Below are 15,601 nucleotides of genomic sequence, written 5' to 3' on the forward strand. Positions count from 1 at the left end.
TTGTATTTTTGTTCCCTTTTATTATTTTTGCTTTCTAATGTGGCCATTTTTAAAAATGTTATTATAATAAATATCCATGTGTGCTTTTGGCTGCAGTGAATCAGACAACTGTATTACTGCGTTTCTTCATCAGGAAAACCACAAGAACATTATTGATTGATATATTTGCCAATTTTCTTCCATTGTGACATTTACATATAAAACATTCAGTTTAACTTAAGTAGCCTCGAAAAACAGTCAAGGATTTTTGTTTTCTTTTTATTGACGTAAATGACCACAAATGTGCTATGAATTACAGAGTATGTCGTTGAAGCGTAGTACTGTCAGTATCTGGAGGTACGGCATCTTCTTTTTGCGCCGCGTCTACTACCAGGCGACTCAAACTCCGTTGCACACGGGGGTCACCAACCGTTTTAAAAGCGGCAGCTCCTTCTTGGGTTCTGATTATTGTGAATGGCTACCAGTTTGATACACACCGTAAGAAAATTATTGCTCCAAATGTTTGGGGCTAAATCATCATCTCATCATCTTTGGGCCCGCAAACTTGTTTCTGTGAATGCCATGGTTTTGTCATGCATTACAAGGCTGACCTTGGACCCTACTTTTTAAATGTTTTTTTTATTTTGTCACTTCCAAATTCACATCAATGCAAATGTGATTTGAAAAAGAATACCAAAACAAAGTTAGATGCAGCTCACTGTTAATTGGCGTTTTTTCCCCCCCCTGTAAAATTGTACACTAAATAAATTTGATGCATGTCGTTGATGAGCTATTTTTAGAACAGGCCTGCGGGCTCCTCATGCGGTCCTTGGTGTTGGTGACCTCTGCTTTAATACTTGATTCAGATGCCTCTGGTTGACAGCTGAGATGAATGTCATATGTATTGTTATTAAATGAACGTTACAAAAAAGGAGGCATTAACCGCAAAGTTTGCACAGTTTAATATTATCCAAGGAAGTGACTTTTTGGATTCACTTCAAAATAAAAGCTTACTTCATCGAGAAAGAGGCAGTACTGGACTAGTGGTCTTATTTTGAAAAGCGAGTCACCTGCGCATCCGATTACTAGGAAATGTATGTTTTTTAAACATTTAACTAAGCTTTTAAAAAAAAAACGTGAGCTATTGTTTCATTCACATTTGTTTCCTCGACTGAAATTCACTCAAAAATGGCATAAATCACAAAGTTTGTACACGGGCAGCGAGCGACCGTTTTGGTTACTTTTCCGCCATGTTTCCGGAAAACCCTTTCCTATTGGGTGCACTTCAAAATTAAAATCGACTCCCTTTCGCAAGCGTTTACGTCTTATTTCGAAAAGCTGGGCACCTGCGCTTCCTGCTACCGAGCCAATCGCTGTCAAGAGTTGGTCGCACATTTTAGCCGAGCAAGTTCGTCACGTTGAAATTGAGAATTCACGTGTGCCGCAACATGTCGAGCGGCATTCAACCGGTGACGGTTGTGTTTAGCAACGCGAAAAACTGCTTCCTGCATCTGCCCGCCAAGTTAATTTCCCATTTGTCGCTGAGCGAGGTAAGCTAGCTTCGGTTAGCCGCCGGAAGTTTCTTTCGACTTCGGCCAAACATCGGAGCCTGAGCGAAAAACGTTTTAAAACGTTACAGTTGAGCTACACCGTTAGAAACGGTAATTATAAGTAAACGTCTTTTTTTTTTTTTACCCCCTAAAAAATTAATAAAAATCAACAAGCGATATAATTTGGTGTATAAATGGAAGGAAATAAGTTAGCTGACGTTTGCTTGTACATGAGCCGAAGCTGGCCTAAGTCTGACCGTAATAACTTATTCTGGAACAGTTAAATATTTGACACAATTAACAACACGAAGTCATTGTCGGCGATCTCATGTATCATCTTGCGGTTGTCGGTTATGCACATTGCATGTCACCGGGAAAAATAGCCAAACCTTTGCGCGCTTAGATGAAAGCGGTTTGTTATGAGTCAAGTCAAAACCGACGCGCGGTAAGCAGATGGAATAGTCCGTTGCGTGAGAAGGCGCGGGGAAAGGTTGACTCTAAACAATCACGATAAATATTTGGATGTGTTTTTAAGTGTGTGAATAAGACTGAAACAATAAGAATTGCTTTTAATTGAAAGAAGCTTGATGAATCTGATTTTATGAGACATTTGAGGAACTAGAGACCATGCCATGTTTTTTAAAATGCAAAAATGTAATAAAAAAAAAACAAATCAAAGCTGACACACAATGAAGAATATTATGGAAAGCTGACACATTGTCTTATCCAGATCTCATCAGAACGCTTGCTGTCATTTCCGCTAGCAGTAGACCGTGTCGCGCTTTCTGTCCTCCATCTTGACGTCACTGACTTGCGTCGTAGATTCAGGCCTTGGAGTTGTCCGGCAGCCACGACGGCCCTTCGGCGTTCCTCAGCTGGACTTTGAGCCGCGGCTCGACCGGCTTCGACGGCCGCCGCGTGGAGCTGTGCGGGCGCCTCGCGGAGAAGCTGGGCCTGCGGGACGGCCAGGAGGTAAAAAAGTTGCCGTGTTCTGTTGTGTTGCCGCGCCGGCGCTGCAGCCGCATCCGCTCGTTGTGTTCCGCAGGGCTTCTTGAGGCCGTGTCGGCAGGTGTCGTCGGCGCGGCGAGCGTTCGTGGAGCCGCTGTCGGCCGATGACTGGGAGATCTTGGTATGTTCGCTCGCGTCTTTCGTGAGACTACAAATTCCGTATCGCGCCGTCACTCGTGTGTCCCGACGCCTTCAGGAGCTCCACAGCGACGCGCTCGAGCAGCGGCTTTTGGATCAGATCAGAGTGGTCTTCCCGGATGCCGTTTTCCCCGTGTGGGTGGACGATCGTACAGTCATCTACATCCGCATAGGTAAAAAAAAAAGACTTTTTGAGCGGCGGCACGGTGGTTGACTGATTAGCACATCTGCCTCACAGTCCTGAGGACTGGGGTTCGATCCCCGGCCCCGTCTGTGTGGAGTTTGCATGTTCTCCCGGTGCCTGCGTGGCCTTTCTCCGGGCGCTCGGGTTTCCTCCCGCATCCCCAAAACATGTGTGGTAGGTTCATTGACAACTCTAAATTGCCCGTAGGTGTGATTATGAGCGCCAATGGTTGTGTGTTTGGGTGTGCCCTGCGATTGGCTGGCAACCGCTTCAGGGTGTAAATATAGATTAGATTTTTTCAAGAGAAAAAAAGTAGTAATTTTCCTGAAATAAAGGTTTGTTTTATTGAGAAAAATAGGAATATTCTAGGAAAGAAGTCCTATTTTTTTTTTAGGGAAAAAAATAATTTTCAGCGATTTTTAAAAATCTTTTTTATTTTTTAAGAAAAAGAGGACTGTTAGGAGGATAAAAGCCGATTTGATTATTTTTTTCTCCTTAACAGCCCTTGATGAGGCTTGATGTGCGTCTTCTTTGGAAAATGAAGCCAAAGACAAAGCAAAATGTGCGCACATGAATCCTTCGCACTTATGTTTTGCACGTTTGTGATGTTTTGTGGGATCTCGGCGTAATGTCCGCTCGCTCTCCCTTCCCGCAGCGTCCTTGTCGCCTTCGGCGCCTTACGGTCGCCTGGAGCCCTTCACCGAGCTCGTCGTGACTCCCAAGAAGCACGCCGGCCGCCCCGAGCGGCGGCCTCAGCCCCGTTCGGACCCGCCGTCTACACCTGGACCGCGCTCGAAAACCGCTCCCCCTGCGAGTGAGCGGCGGGCCGGCTTAGCGGACCTCCGAAATCTGTTTAGCTACGTGACGGGAGGCGCGCGCGACGAAGCCAAGGAGCCCCCGTCAGTACCGGACGTCCCCGCCTTGCTCGCGGACGCCCTCTACCGAGTATGCGGCGCGCCGCCGCCGCCCCTCGCCGCCGCCGGCACGGCGGGGCAGGCGGCGGCGGAGGCGGAGGCGCTTCACGTCTTCCCGTTGAGCCGCACGTGGGACGAAGACGTCGGCGGAGGTCAGCCCGCGCTGACGTACGGCCTGCTGTCCGAAGTGCTCTCGCCCGTGGAGAGAGCGGAGGCGGAGAAGAAGAAGAACGTGGCAGGAGAGGAGGTGAAAGGTCAAGAGGTGAAAGCGCAGGAGGCCACGGTGGTGCGCTTGATGTGCCACGACCTCGATGAGCTAAGAAGGCACACGGAGGGAAGCATCCACTGTGGGAGAGTCTGGGTGAGGAAGGCAAATATGGTTGATTTGTACAAAGGTTTGGGCGCTTCTCGTTAGTTGTTCTTCTATTCAGATCCCGCCGGCCGCGGCCGCCGGGCTGCACGTCGTCCCGCATTCGACGGTCAGAATCGAGCCGGTGAGATCGGCCGTCAAAGTGGCGTCTTCCGTTCGACTGCGGCCTCGAAAAGCGCCGGTGAGTCTCGCGATCCGGCGCATCCTGGGTGAGAATTATGTTCATCGGCGTGTGCGTCGTTTCGAAGGAACATCAAGTGGTGTTGTTTTCGAGATTCAAAAAAATCGAATAGTAATGTTCATATTTTGTGAGAAAATATAAATCTCTTTTTTAGGTGACGACAATAGTCATATCTAGTAGAGAAAGTCCAATTTTTCATGAAACGTGATTTGTTTTTTCCAAGAAGTTCTATTTCATAAGTACAGCAATATTTTTTGTGAAAGTAAGATTAAAATGTAATTCTGATTTTAATCTTACATGAAAAAAGTATTTTTTTAGACCAAAATATATTTCTTTTTTTTTTAAAGAAAGAAATAATTAGTTTTCAGAGGAAAAAACAGTACGATTACAAGAAAATGTTTTCCCCAAGAAATATATATTTTTTTTAACTAAAAAAGTGGAACTTTTTTGAGCATTTAAAAATTTTAAGCAGCTATTAGTGATCTTTCCATGAACAAAGGCATATTTTTCTAAAAGTTGTATTTTGTTGTTTATTATATTTGTGTGTTGCACCCACTCCCAGAAAAGATATTAAAATATTCTTGGGAAATGAAGTTGTACATCTGGACAAAAAAAGTCATTTTCCCAAAACATTGTTGTGATCATTTTATTTTTTTTGTATATATATATATATATATATATATATATATATATATATATGTATATTTGTGTATTTTTGTTGTTGTTGTATATTTAACATTTTTGAATGCGTATAAAGTCGGCGTCGTTCCACTGTAGAGGTGACGGTCGTGTGTTGTATTCCGCTGATTTATTTCAAGAGGTGTCGTTCTTCCTCAGGCCGAGGCGGCGGATGCTGAGGAGGACGCGATCCCGACCGCCTTCCTGGACTGGATGCACGCTCGGACTCACCGACCTTTGGCCTGCTTGACGCCACGAGCCGGCCGCGTCCTCCTCCGCGCTCGCGGCGGTGATTCATTTCTGCGTGTCTTTAAAAGCCGTCTGCTTTTTTTTCTTTTCGTACGCAGGCTTATTTCAGTCGCGAGGCACCTGAACACGCGATCGTTGGCCGCAAGTTTTGAATGGGGGGCAAAAGTGGCGCCATCTGGTGGACGCAGTACACGGTCTCCTGGCCTTTTTCTTTTCAGACACGTTAGAATTTGCCATCACGGTGCTGCGACCAGAACCGGAAGGAGAGCGGGACCCGCCGGATCAGCTGTTTCTGCTGTCACCTTCCGTCTTGCAGAAGAAACGCATCCAGGTCGCTTCGATCCGTTCGGTGACGCACATCGATGAATTCGTCGATGGTCTCACGTGACGTTTCTCGCGTTCAGGTAGTCCGAGAACCAGCGTCCGCGCCACCCGCTGAAGTCGAACCGCCGGAGCGAGATCTTCCCTCTCTAGCTTCCTTGGGGTGAGTCGACAGCGTGTCGACCGTGTTTTTAGCGCTCTCGGTATTGACACGTAGTTGCCCGCGTATCTCGTCGTCAGTGGCGTGGACGAGCTGAGCAGGCGGAGCTTTGAATTCATCTCGCACTGCCTGCTGGCGACTCCTTTGGCCAGAGAGCTGCTGGGCGTCGTCGGGCGAGGACTCAAAGGCGGAGCGCTGCTCGTCACCGGTGCAAGAGTGAGACCGCCTCGTGTGTATCTGTGCTCGTCACGCGTCTACTTCCTGTCGCACGGACGTTGAACTCCACCAACAAAAACTAAAAGTCTCACGTATACGGCGCTCAAAAGATTTTTTAAAAAATGTTGCATTTTCTCAAAAATTCTGAACAAAATGTAATGCGTTCAAGAAGACACCCTCCTCCAGAAATTGTTTTTTTTTTTTTTTATTTCAAAATATATTTTGGAGAGAAAAAGGTTGGATTTTTTTTCCCAGAGAAAAGTTCACAGTTCATTTCTTCAAGAAAATTTTTTTTTTGGAGGAAAAACTATTTTTTAAGAATCAATATTTGTAGGACATTTTTAAAAATCGACAAAAAAATGAATTTCTTCTCCCAAAAAAATCTACTTGAGAAAACTACTCCCCCCCATGATAAGAACACACATTCCCCCCCCTCCCCCCTCCCCCAATGCATTTTCCTCCACCAAAATTTCAAGAATTTCTTTTTTGAGGAAACAAACTGTAGATGTGTAATTATTCAAGAAAATAAATAAAAAATGTTTAATTACATGAGGTTATAAAGCAGGGGTGGTTTTTTTTTTCCTTTTCTTCCTCAAGAAAATAAATTGTAATTTTGCAAGAGGAAAATATTTCCGGAGGTAAACAATGCAGAATGTGTGACGTGTGTCTTTGCAATTGGTACCGAGCACCTGGTTACGTGTCCCTAATAAAGTGCACGTGGTGTCTTATTGTAGGGCAGCGGAAAGAGCGCCCTGTCTCGCGCCCTCTGCAGGAAAGCAGCGGACGACCTGGACGCGCACGTCGAAGTGCTGGAGTGTAAAAAGTTACAAGGTGGTCCTCTAAAGACGTCGTCCACGTACTGCGGTGTCTTTTTATTTGTCTTCATTTTTGAGATGAAATTATCCCCAGGCAAAAGGGCGCAGACGATTCGCCAGACGCTGCGCGACGTTTTCACGCGGGCGGAATGGAGGCAGCCCTCCGTGGTCCTGCTCGACGACTTGGATCACGTGACCCGGGCGCCCGCCTCGCCCGAGCACGAGCACGGACCCGAGGCGCTGCTGCACCTGCACGTCGCACAGAGTACTTTTCGACCGCACGCGAGTCGTGTTGTTGTTGCCGTGTGGCGTTAAGAGTCCATGGCAAAGTGTTGTTGTTGTTCTTGAGGTTTGATGGACCTGGCGGACGAGATGGTGGAACGCGACAATCTCGTGTGTTTGATGGCGACCAGCGAGAATGAGCGCTCCTTGCACGGCACGCTCACGCAAGTGCAAGGAACGCACTTCTTCCAGGCCTTCGCACGCATACAAGCGCCCGACCGGGTAGCCGTCCGTTCCGTCTCTTGCTAATCGTGAGACGCGCAAACAAAAAGACAAAATGTCCCAAAAAACGAGGCTCCGTCGTGTTTGTGTGTAGGCGCAGAGAGAGGACATCCTTTGCCGCGCGATCCGTGCCAGGTGCGACTCTAGCGACGCCGACCCGGCCGCCGTCGCCAAGGAGACGGAGGGCTACCTGCCGCAAGATCTGCTGCTGCTGCTGGAGCGGGCGCTCCACGCCAACGTCGCACGCCGGCAACAGAACGACTGCCACGGTAACCCCCCTCGCGTGCACGTGCCAATATTCATGATTTGGGGGCTCGGGGGACGAAGACGCCACAAGATGGCGGTACAGTACACGGTACAGTCGGGACAAGGCCGTACGTCGGAGTGATGCATCTTGATGAGAGACGAGCTTTGTACGTCGGGGCGGAGTTCGTTTTAGCCGGGGTTGTTACAGAGAGTCTTGGGCGGGTGGGCGTGTACACTACCGCGTTGCAAACAGTGCGTTGCGCATCTTTTGCAGACAGACGTTTGTCTCAGCGGGACTTCGCCGAGGCCCGCGAGGGCTTCACGCCGCCGTCCCTGTGGGGGGCCGACCTCCGCGGTCCCGGCGGAGGCGGGCTGGAGTCGGTGGGGGGGCTGACGGAGGTGCGGCAGCAGTTGATGGACACCGTCTTGCTCCCCGCCAAGGTCGGTTGAAGAACGCACGCACGCGGGTGGCGTACGTGCGCACGTGCTAACGTGAGTGTTGTTTTTTAGTATCCCGTCCTGTTCTCCAAGCTGCCCATCCGCCATCGCTCGGGAGTTCTGCTCTACGGAGCTCCGGGCACCGGAAAGACGCTGCTGGCGCGAGCCGTCGCCAAGGAGAGCGCCATGAACTTCATCGGCATCAAAGTACTACTACTACTGGATGCTGGACTTTCCGAGACTGTTACGACGACAGCTCTATTTTTGTAGGGTTTCAAAATGGGGTTAGGGTTTCCAAGTAGGGTTAGCGTTTCGGAGTATGGTTTCAAATCAGCATTAAGGTTTCAAAGTAGGGTTTTTAAAGCAGGTTTAGGGTTTCTAAGCAGGTTTTGGGTTTAAACGTTAGTTTCAAAATGGGGTTAGGGTAAATGAACTGTTATTTGCCGGCCTTTGAGTGCGCTGGTGTTAGCGTGTCCCAATGTTTTTTGTGTTTCAGGGTCCGGAGCTTCTGAGCAAATACATCGGAGCGAGCGAGCGGGCGGTGCGAGATGTCTTCCAGAGGTGATGGTCTCATTCCAGCATTTTGTCTTCTCATAGCAAGAGTACTCCCGATGAAGGGACAAAATGGGTTCTCCTGCTTCAAGTTGGCCAATTTCAGCCCAAGGGTTGACAAAACTGTAATTCGTGATTTCATCCAGCTGATGGCGCCGCCGCGCTCATTGTCCATCCTTGAGAGGAACCCCAATTTGCTTTGACTCTTGCTGTTGTGGTGCTGCAGGGCGCAGGCGGCAAAGCCTTGCGTGGTCTTCTTTGACGAGTTCGACTCCTTGGCGCCCAGGCGGGGTCACGACAGCACGGGCGTGACGGACCGCGTCGTCAACCAGCTGCTGACTCAGCTGGACGGCGCCGAGGGACTGCAAGGTGGGCGGGAGAGCGAGCGAGCGTTCGTGTGCGAGGGTTTGCGCACGTGAAACCTGTCGTCTCGTAGGCGTTTACGTGCTGGCCGCCACCAGTCGCCCAGACCTGATCGACCCGGCCCTGCTGCGTCCGGGCCGTCTGGACAAGTCCCTCTACTGTCCCCCGCCCGGGAAGGTCTGACGATGTCACAGGAAGCCGCGCCGGGGACCTCCCACGCTCCTAACGACCTCGTCGGCCCGCAGGAGGATCGCGCGGCCATCCTGAAGGTTCTGAGCGCCGGCGTCACCTTGGCCGCCGACGTGGACCTGGACGAGCTGGCGGCGCGGACCGAAGGCTTCACCGGCGCCGACCTGAAAGCGGTGCTCTACAACGCCCAGCTGGAGGCGCTCGACGGCAACGTGCCGCGTGTAAGTCGCGCAATATTACAGACGCGTTCGACGCGTAAATCGAGGTGCCGCGCAACGACCTCGCCGGAGGTCATGACCTCGTTCTCGTTTCAGGAGACGACGTGCGACATGAGCCTGTCGTCCATGGTGTTCCCGAACAACAGCGGCGGTTCCGATGAGCCGGTGGACAACGGCGGCGACGAAGGCCCGCAGACCACCGGGCTTCAAGTGACGGGCAAACAACAAAATGGTGATGACGTTTGGCGACTTTACTTCGGAAGCTCCTTTGAGTCCGAGTGTGCTGCAGGGAGTGTAAGTAGACTTCTCACTAGCGCCCCCTGGAAAGTTGTAAACATTTTTTCACTGGGTAACATGAAATGTGGTAGACGCGTTGGTCACGAGTAGACTCACAAAAAAGTCTCAACAAGCCATGTCCAGAAGGAAGTGGGAAGTCTGCCATTTTAGGATGACTCATCAAAGATAAAGAAATTGTGTCCGGTTGCTCGCCATAATGCACAAAACGCATATCTGTACAAACATTTCCCCCGCCTCTTTCATCCCAGGGTGTCTCTGGACAGGACTTGGACGTTGGGACCCCTGAGTCCAGTTCTTCGCCGCCCCCCCTCTCCGTGCCCTCCCTCCAGAGCGGTTTCCGGGAGCTCGGCGGCGAGCGGCTCCAGCGCCTCCAGCGGGACGTCGCGTGCATCAAACTCAACCACCGCAGAGCCAATGTGCGCAGGCCAAACATGACGCTGCAGTCCCTTGTGTTGCGTTCCCTTGCACTTTGTCAATGTGTGCGTTTAGGGGGAGCGCGCGCGTGTCCAGGCCACCTCCAGCCAGCCGGGCTTCCCGCTCCGTCGCTGCCACGTGCTCGCCGCTCTGGGCGCCACCAGGCCGTCGCTGGGCAAGGACGACTGGGGCAGATACGCCACGCTGTGGGTGGCGCGCAACTTGGCACATCACACGCGCCCACAAATATTGATCCGTATGTCATCATGTTCTGTTGGTAGGTACGAGGCTTTTTCAGGAGGCCGAACCGCCACGCCGACGTTCCGACCAGGACAACGCGTGACATTAGCGTGATGGCGCACTCCAGCAGATCATTTATGGGGAATTGATGTAATTGCTCTACATTGTGTATAAAACATCAGGAATGTAAAGATTTTTTTTTTTTTTGTAACTAGAGGATACAAATTTCCATGTAGCCCTGTAATTAATGTATAGTTTATATTTTTAGTTTGATCTAACAGATTTTCCAAAATTAAAGCCATAGTTTTTCTAAATTGTATTTTTTCCCCAAAAATTAAGACATAATTAAACAATCCCCACCCAAACTTAGCACCTTAATGTTTTTAAGGTGTCATGTTTTACATTTTTATGTAGAATTAAAAAGGCCTTTTTTTAATTGGAAAAAATCATTCACCAAAAGATTTGATTAAAATTCTAAAAAAAAAAAAAAATTATCCTATTTTGGCAGTTTCTATTTATGTGCAGTAATATGCAAATTTGACATAAAAATGAAAGAAAATACACATTACATCTTTCAATCTTTAATGTAAACAGCAGTTTTGTGGGGCTTTTAAAAATCCTAAAGACAAAATGTGACAAGTTTAAATAGGAGGGAAAGGCAGGCATGTGTGTGTCGGGGTGTAAATGTATTTGATATATATAAACCATACTAAATCACAACAATGATCTGTTTTTAAATTAAAAAAAATACATTAACCTTCAAATTTTTGTCAACACAAGAGCTTCGCTTTTCACCCCAAAACTTTAGCAACAGCTTCACAAAGAAATAAACACGAAATAAATGAAGTCAATATTGCTCAGGAATGTGGTATACAGCAGTCATTCAGGGAATTTGTGACAACAAAAAAAGTTGTAACAGTCTTGAGTGGACAAGAAGTGAGAATCTTTTTTAAACATACTTCTCGTTTACAACATTTAGCTGCCACGAATACGGTGAAATTCGTGTTATGTGACAGGAAATAAACAAGTGGACTACAACTAACATGGCCAACCCTCTCTGCCACAGAAGCCCTGAGGACAAATCATATTTAAAAAAAAAAAAAGGAATTTCTCGATTTTAAGGGAACACTTCCTGGTTTCTGCAGGTCTCCATGGCAACGAGGAAGCCAGGGGAAAAAAAAAAACACCTCAATCACAGTTCTTGAAATTGTCCAGTGAGTACAGCAGGGCTAAGCTAGTCTAGTTACAGTCGTAAACAAAGTCGTAGTTGCTGGGTTCTTTGGGAATGGGGGGCGGCGCTTCGGGGATCTGGATGTTCTCCAGGTCCAGCAGGCGTAGCTTCATCTCCATGGAGAGCAGCGTGTCCATGTCAGATTTGGTGTAGTCGCTAGTCATCTCCTTGCCCAGGAGTGCGTTCAGACCGTCGGTCCACACGCAGTACTGAACACGGGACCAGGAAAAAAAAATAAAAAATCAACTTTAGCGACGACAAACTTGACACAGCTCGCCTTAAAAATTGCCAATTAGAAACTGCAAAAAATTGAAATACACGCTTAAATTAAAAACTATACAGGTAAACGCTGGCAGTAGCTTCCAGTTGCAGTTATTAGTAGCTGACGCTAGGTGCCAGTCATCGGTGTTAGCTGCCCTCAGCTTATTCTAACTTCCATTAGTTGTTGCTAGTAGTGACTGTTAGCTGACTTTTGCATCTTCTTTCTTGTGCTCTGTAAACTGATAACAGAAAGAAAGCAGCTTCTCGTTATTTTCTAGTCGCAACTAGCAGGAGTTTCTTGTTAGTTGCTAACAGCATGTTAAAAACGAGCGCACGACCGATCCAACTAAAACTGCGTTAGCACAATAGCTAACACTTCGGTCATCTCACCTCGTGCTTGTCCGGGGCAATAAAGTTTAAATACTCATCTGACTCATATAGGATTGAGAAGGCCAGCTCCAGCACCTCCTGCAGGAAGACAGAATGATGACATGCTCATCAGCAAGATGTTTACGATAATGCTGGTTATTACCCCTCAATATTAGCGTGTTTCGTTCGCATTAGTGCACCTTGTTCTGCTTGAGAGCGCCCTTCTCCTTCATGTGAGGACAGTCTTTTCCCGTGATGACCGCCTTGATGTCCGCCACGGGCACTGTGGACAAACACGAGCTGCTGTTAAATGTTGACAAATTGTCTACTAGTGATGTTACAAAACGGCGACGCTCACGTTTGTCCTGCAAAGAGTCGTGGGGAACCTCCCCCTGGGGACTCTCCTCCAGGTCCCCGTAGTGCAGGACCTTGTGGTTGGGTGACAGACGGCAGTACCAGAACTTGTCTGGAAGCGAAACAAACTAGCGACTTTAAATGGATGGTGTTTGTTTAGTGCTACGCTAAAGAGTTGGCAGGTTCGAGTTCTAGGATGAGAGCCTGCACTCGGGTAAATAGACCTGCGAAAGACACTTTCAGTGGCTCTGGTCCACAGGCAGCAGACGGACATGTGGGCGGTGTGGAGGCCGCTAGCAACTGTGTGTGTACACAAGTGCATATGATATCTCAAAAGGCTACATTCTAGAGCTATGTCTTCGCATGAGCGTATGATTAAAAATGATATCGCTAAATCAGTTTCAATGAGCCAGATCCAAATTATTGGCTCCCCACAGCCACCAGTAGGTGATGCTAGCTACCAGTATGCTCTATTTGTAGCAACTCTTGCTCCCGTAGCCGCTAGCAGCTGGTGCCAGATTCGTAGCGTCCCATAGTTGATCAAATTAGCTAATGCTACCCGTCAATAGCGTCATTTCTGATCCGGTGGTTACGAACGCTTCCTCCAGCCTCCAGAAGTTACGACTAAGAACTCCTGCTGGTTTCCAATAGCTAATGATAGCGGCTAGTAGCTACCGCTAGCGCGTCACCTTGTCTCCTGCGACTGCTGATCTTCCTGAAGCACGTTCCTTCACACAGTCGATTGAGCCTCTGCTGTTTGATCAGCTCCATAATCTCCGGCTGGATTTTCTCCCTCAGCTCCCTGCGCCAACAGCACGCGCACAACGGAATAGGTTAGCATTCTTTCAAACACAAAATGCTGAGACCAAAATGTCATCTTGTTTCCCAAAAGGCTGAGGGTTAGGCTGGGATGTATTCATGAAAACATCACAAAGATTTCAAAATTACATACTTTTTCACGACTTTGAAACCCTAACCATGATTTGAAAACCGTAACTGTCTTGAAACCCTTCTTTCACACCCTAACCCTGATTTCAAACCCTACTTTAAAACCCTAACCCCATTTTGAAACCTGACTGTCAAAACCTTAACACTGTCTTGAAACCCTACCCCTTTTTTGAAATCCTAACCCTACTCTGAAAACCTAACCATGATTTGAAACTGTAACTGTCTTGAAACCCTAACCCTGTCGTGAAACATTAATGCTGATTTCAAACCCTACTTTGGAACCCTAAGCTCGTTTTGAAACCCTACTGTGAAAACCCTAACCCTCGTTTGAAACCATAAACCTCTCTTTAAACGCCCAGACAAACACACGTGTTCTGTGATTGGCCGACTCACAGGATGGGGCGGGACTGGAAGTCTTCCTGATTCATCCTCTCCGACTGGCGTATCTTGAGGATCTCCGTGTAGCTCAGGTTCTGCAGGCGGCTCTTGAACTGGTCCAGCGAGTTAGGCTTCAGCGTCAGCGCTCGCATGATCTGTTCCCGCACCACCTGCGTGACCTGCGGCGCAGGAAGGGGCGGAGTTAATTACAGGAAGTCAAACCGCAGAGGCGATTCTCGTAATCTGGTCCGCGAGCCGACAAAGCGCACCCTCCCCGGCGGCGCTAATCGCGACTAAGCGGGAGAAAGCACCAAGATGACACGGGGGTAGCGTGGGTAATCCTCTTAAATCTTCCGCTAAATCGCTGTGTTAAAAAGTGCAGATGCTCAGCTTGCAGCAGGAAAGAAGGAATATAAATTTTTAAATGTAGATCTGAAAACCCTCAGCAGGTCTTTGGGGGGGGAAAAAAAAAAAATAAATCAAAAAAATCAATCTATTGGTCTCTCTACATACACGTACATTATACATATATGCACATGCGTGAATACCCATGTGTTTAAACATCCACATAGACACACACAAAATGTGTATACACGTACAGTGGTGCCTTGAGATAGGAGTGACCCCAGTTGAAGTTAATCACCAAACTAAACATAACTCAGAGAGAATTACACGTAGCGTATTCAACAGACAGGACAGTCGGTTTAGCTTGATGCTAACAAACAATGCAGAACCCCATAGACGCGCTAATTTATAGCATCAGTTTCACAGTGTTATAACCCTTCAAGCAACAGCTGTTTGAACGCATGTAGACGTAATATAACAATACTCACAAGCATATATTCTTAATCCTCTGTGATGACTAACATTACTGAGGAGTTGTGACCGTTTCCATGTATTATACTGCCCTCAGGTGGCCAAGGCGAGCACACCAGAAGGAGCAGCACAATGGCCATTGAATTTAAGTAAAACATGCCGAAGCTATTTCATTCTTTACATTCTATTCAATTCCATCATTATTGTATGTTTTTGTCAAGTACAATATTGTAAAGTGCTATTTTTCTTATTAAAAAGCACATTACAAAGACTTTTGGAGCCTGGAACAGATAAATGACAATGGGAAATGATCATTGGCAATACAATTGTTTTGTTTTAAGTTACGAGGGTGGACACTGAACGAATGGAAGTTGTATCTCAAGGCACCACTGTATACACATATGGACACAATGTATGTGTATATATACACACAGTACATACATACGATATTTCTACATATATACATGTGTATATGCGTGCAGTAAATATCTATGTAAACCGGGATTATCTATTCAAGTTCAGAATGTTATGCCAAGTCATTATTTGCATTTTTCACCACAGACTTAGTTGATATGCGTTTTTGCTCACTCTCTCTCCGGGCTATAGCCGCCGCCTTCTCCTTACGCCACATCTACCCACAATTCCTTGCATCTGAAGAAATGACACAATGTTGTCACGTGGTTACGATACACCGAAGATCTCGCCCATCCGCGCACGAGCGACACCGACGCCGAATCACAAGGCGCGTCGTTAAAATGAATGATGAGACTGAGCCGTATCCCAGCATGCATCAACGACAAGACGCACGCACACGCGACTGTTGGCGCATGCAAATAAAGACAAAACGTTGTCTGCTGCTGTACATGCTAATGGATGATGATCTCGGGTCAGTCCAGCGTGTTTAAATATTAAGCTTCCACTTGCACATAATGAACCCACAAGGGCTTCAAAAAAAAACAAAACAAAAAAAAAGCAGCTCGAGAGACGCTCGCCGAGGGAGTGGGAGGTGAAGCAGGATGA

General features: G+C 47.6%; 2 protein-coding genes across 8 annotated transcripts in view; one reads left to right on the forward strand and one right to left on the reverse strand.

Annotated features, from left to right (window-relative positions):
• The first annotated feature begins 1,349 nt into the window (after nt 1-1,349).
• Nucleotides 1,350-12,416, forward strand: pex1 (peroxisomal biogenesis factor 1). Of its 2 annotated transcripts, XM_061664919.1 has the most exons (24): nt 1,350-1,529; nt 2,352-2,501; nt 2,575-2,658; nt 2,734-2,848; nt 3,515-4,134; nt 4,205-4,324; nt 5,162-5,291; nt 5,470-5,582; nt 5,656-5,735; nt 5,813-5,948; nt 6,683-6,779; nt 6,858-7,028; nt 7,113-7,267; nt 7,362-7,536; nt 7,788-7,954; nt 8,024-8,158; nt 8,448-8,512; nt 8,730-8,872; nt 8,940-9,043; nt 9,112-9,276; nt 9,370-9,567; nt 9,819-9,986; nt 10,060-10,190; nt 10,266-12,416. In XM_061664919.1, the coding sequence occupies exons 1-24, from the start codon at nt 1,428-1,430 to the stop codon at nt 10,336-10,338; spliced, it is 3,597 nt and encodes a 1,198-aa protein (XP_061520903.1). In that variant the 5' UTR covers nt 1,350-1,427; the 3' UTR covers nt 10,339-12,416. The 2 variants fall into 2 exon arrangements, with proteins under 2 accessions (XP_061520903.1, XP_061520902.1); XM_061664918.1 differs by having other exon boundaries at nt 5,162-5,582; nt 5,660-5,735.
• Nucleotides 10,790-15,601, reverse strand: part of elmo1 (engulfment and cell motility 1 (ced-12 homolog, C. elegans)) — a 46,813-nt gene continuing 42,001 nt past the window's right edge. For all 6 annotated transcript variants that reach the window (XM_061664921.1, XM_061664925.1, XM_061664923.1 and 3 more), the window contains 6 exons: nt 13,781-13,944; nt 13,129-13,241; nt 12,444-12,551; nt 12,286-12,368; nt 12,107-12,184; nt 10,790-11,664 (listed from right to left, as the gene is read on the reverse strand). In XM_061664921.1, the coding sequence (XP_061520905.1) occupies nt 11,464-11,664; nt 12,107-12,184; nt 12,286-12,368; nt 12,444-12,551; nt 13,129-13,241; nt 13,781-13,944 (747 nt within the window). In that variant the 3' untranslated portion in view covers nt 10,790-11,463. The remainder of the gene's footprint in view (nt 11,665-12,106; nt 12,185-12,285; nt 12,369-12,443; nt 12,552-13,128; nt 13,242-13,780; nt 13,945-15,601) is intronic.

This window comes from Phycodurus eques, chromosome 20 (assembly GCF_024500275.1).
Source record: "Phycodurus eques isolate BA_2022a chromosome 20, UOR_Pequ_1.1, whole genome shotgun sequence".
In the NCBI taxonomy this organism is placed as follows: Eukaryota; Metazoa; Chordata; class Actinopteri; order Syngnathiformes; family Syngnathidae; genus Phycodurus; species Phycodurus eques.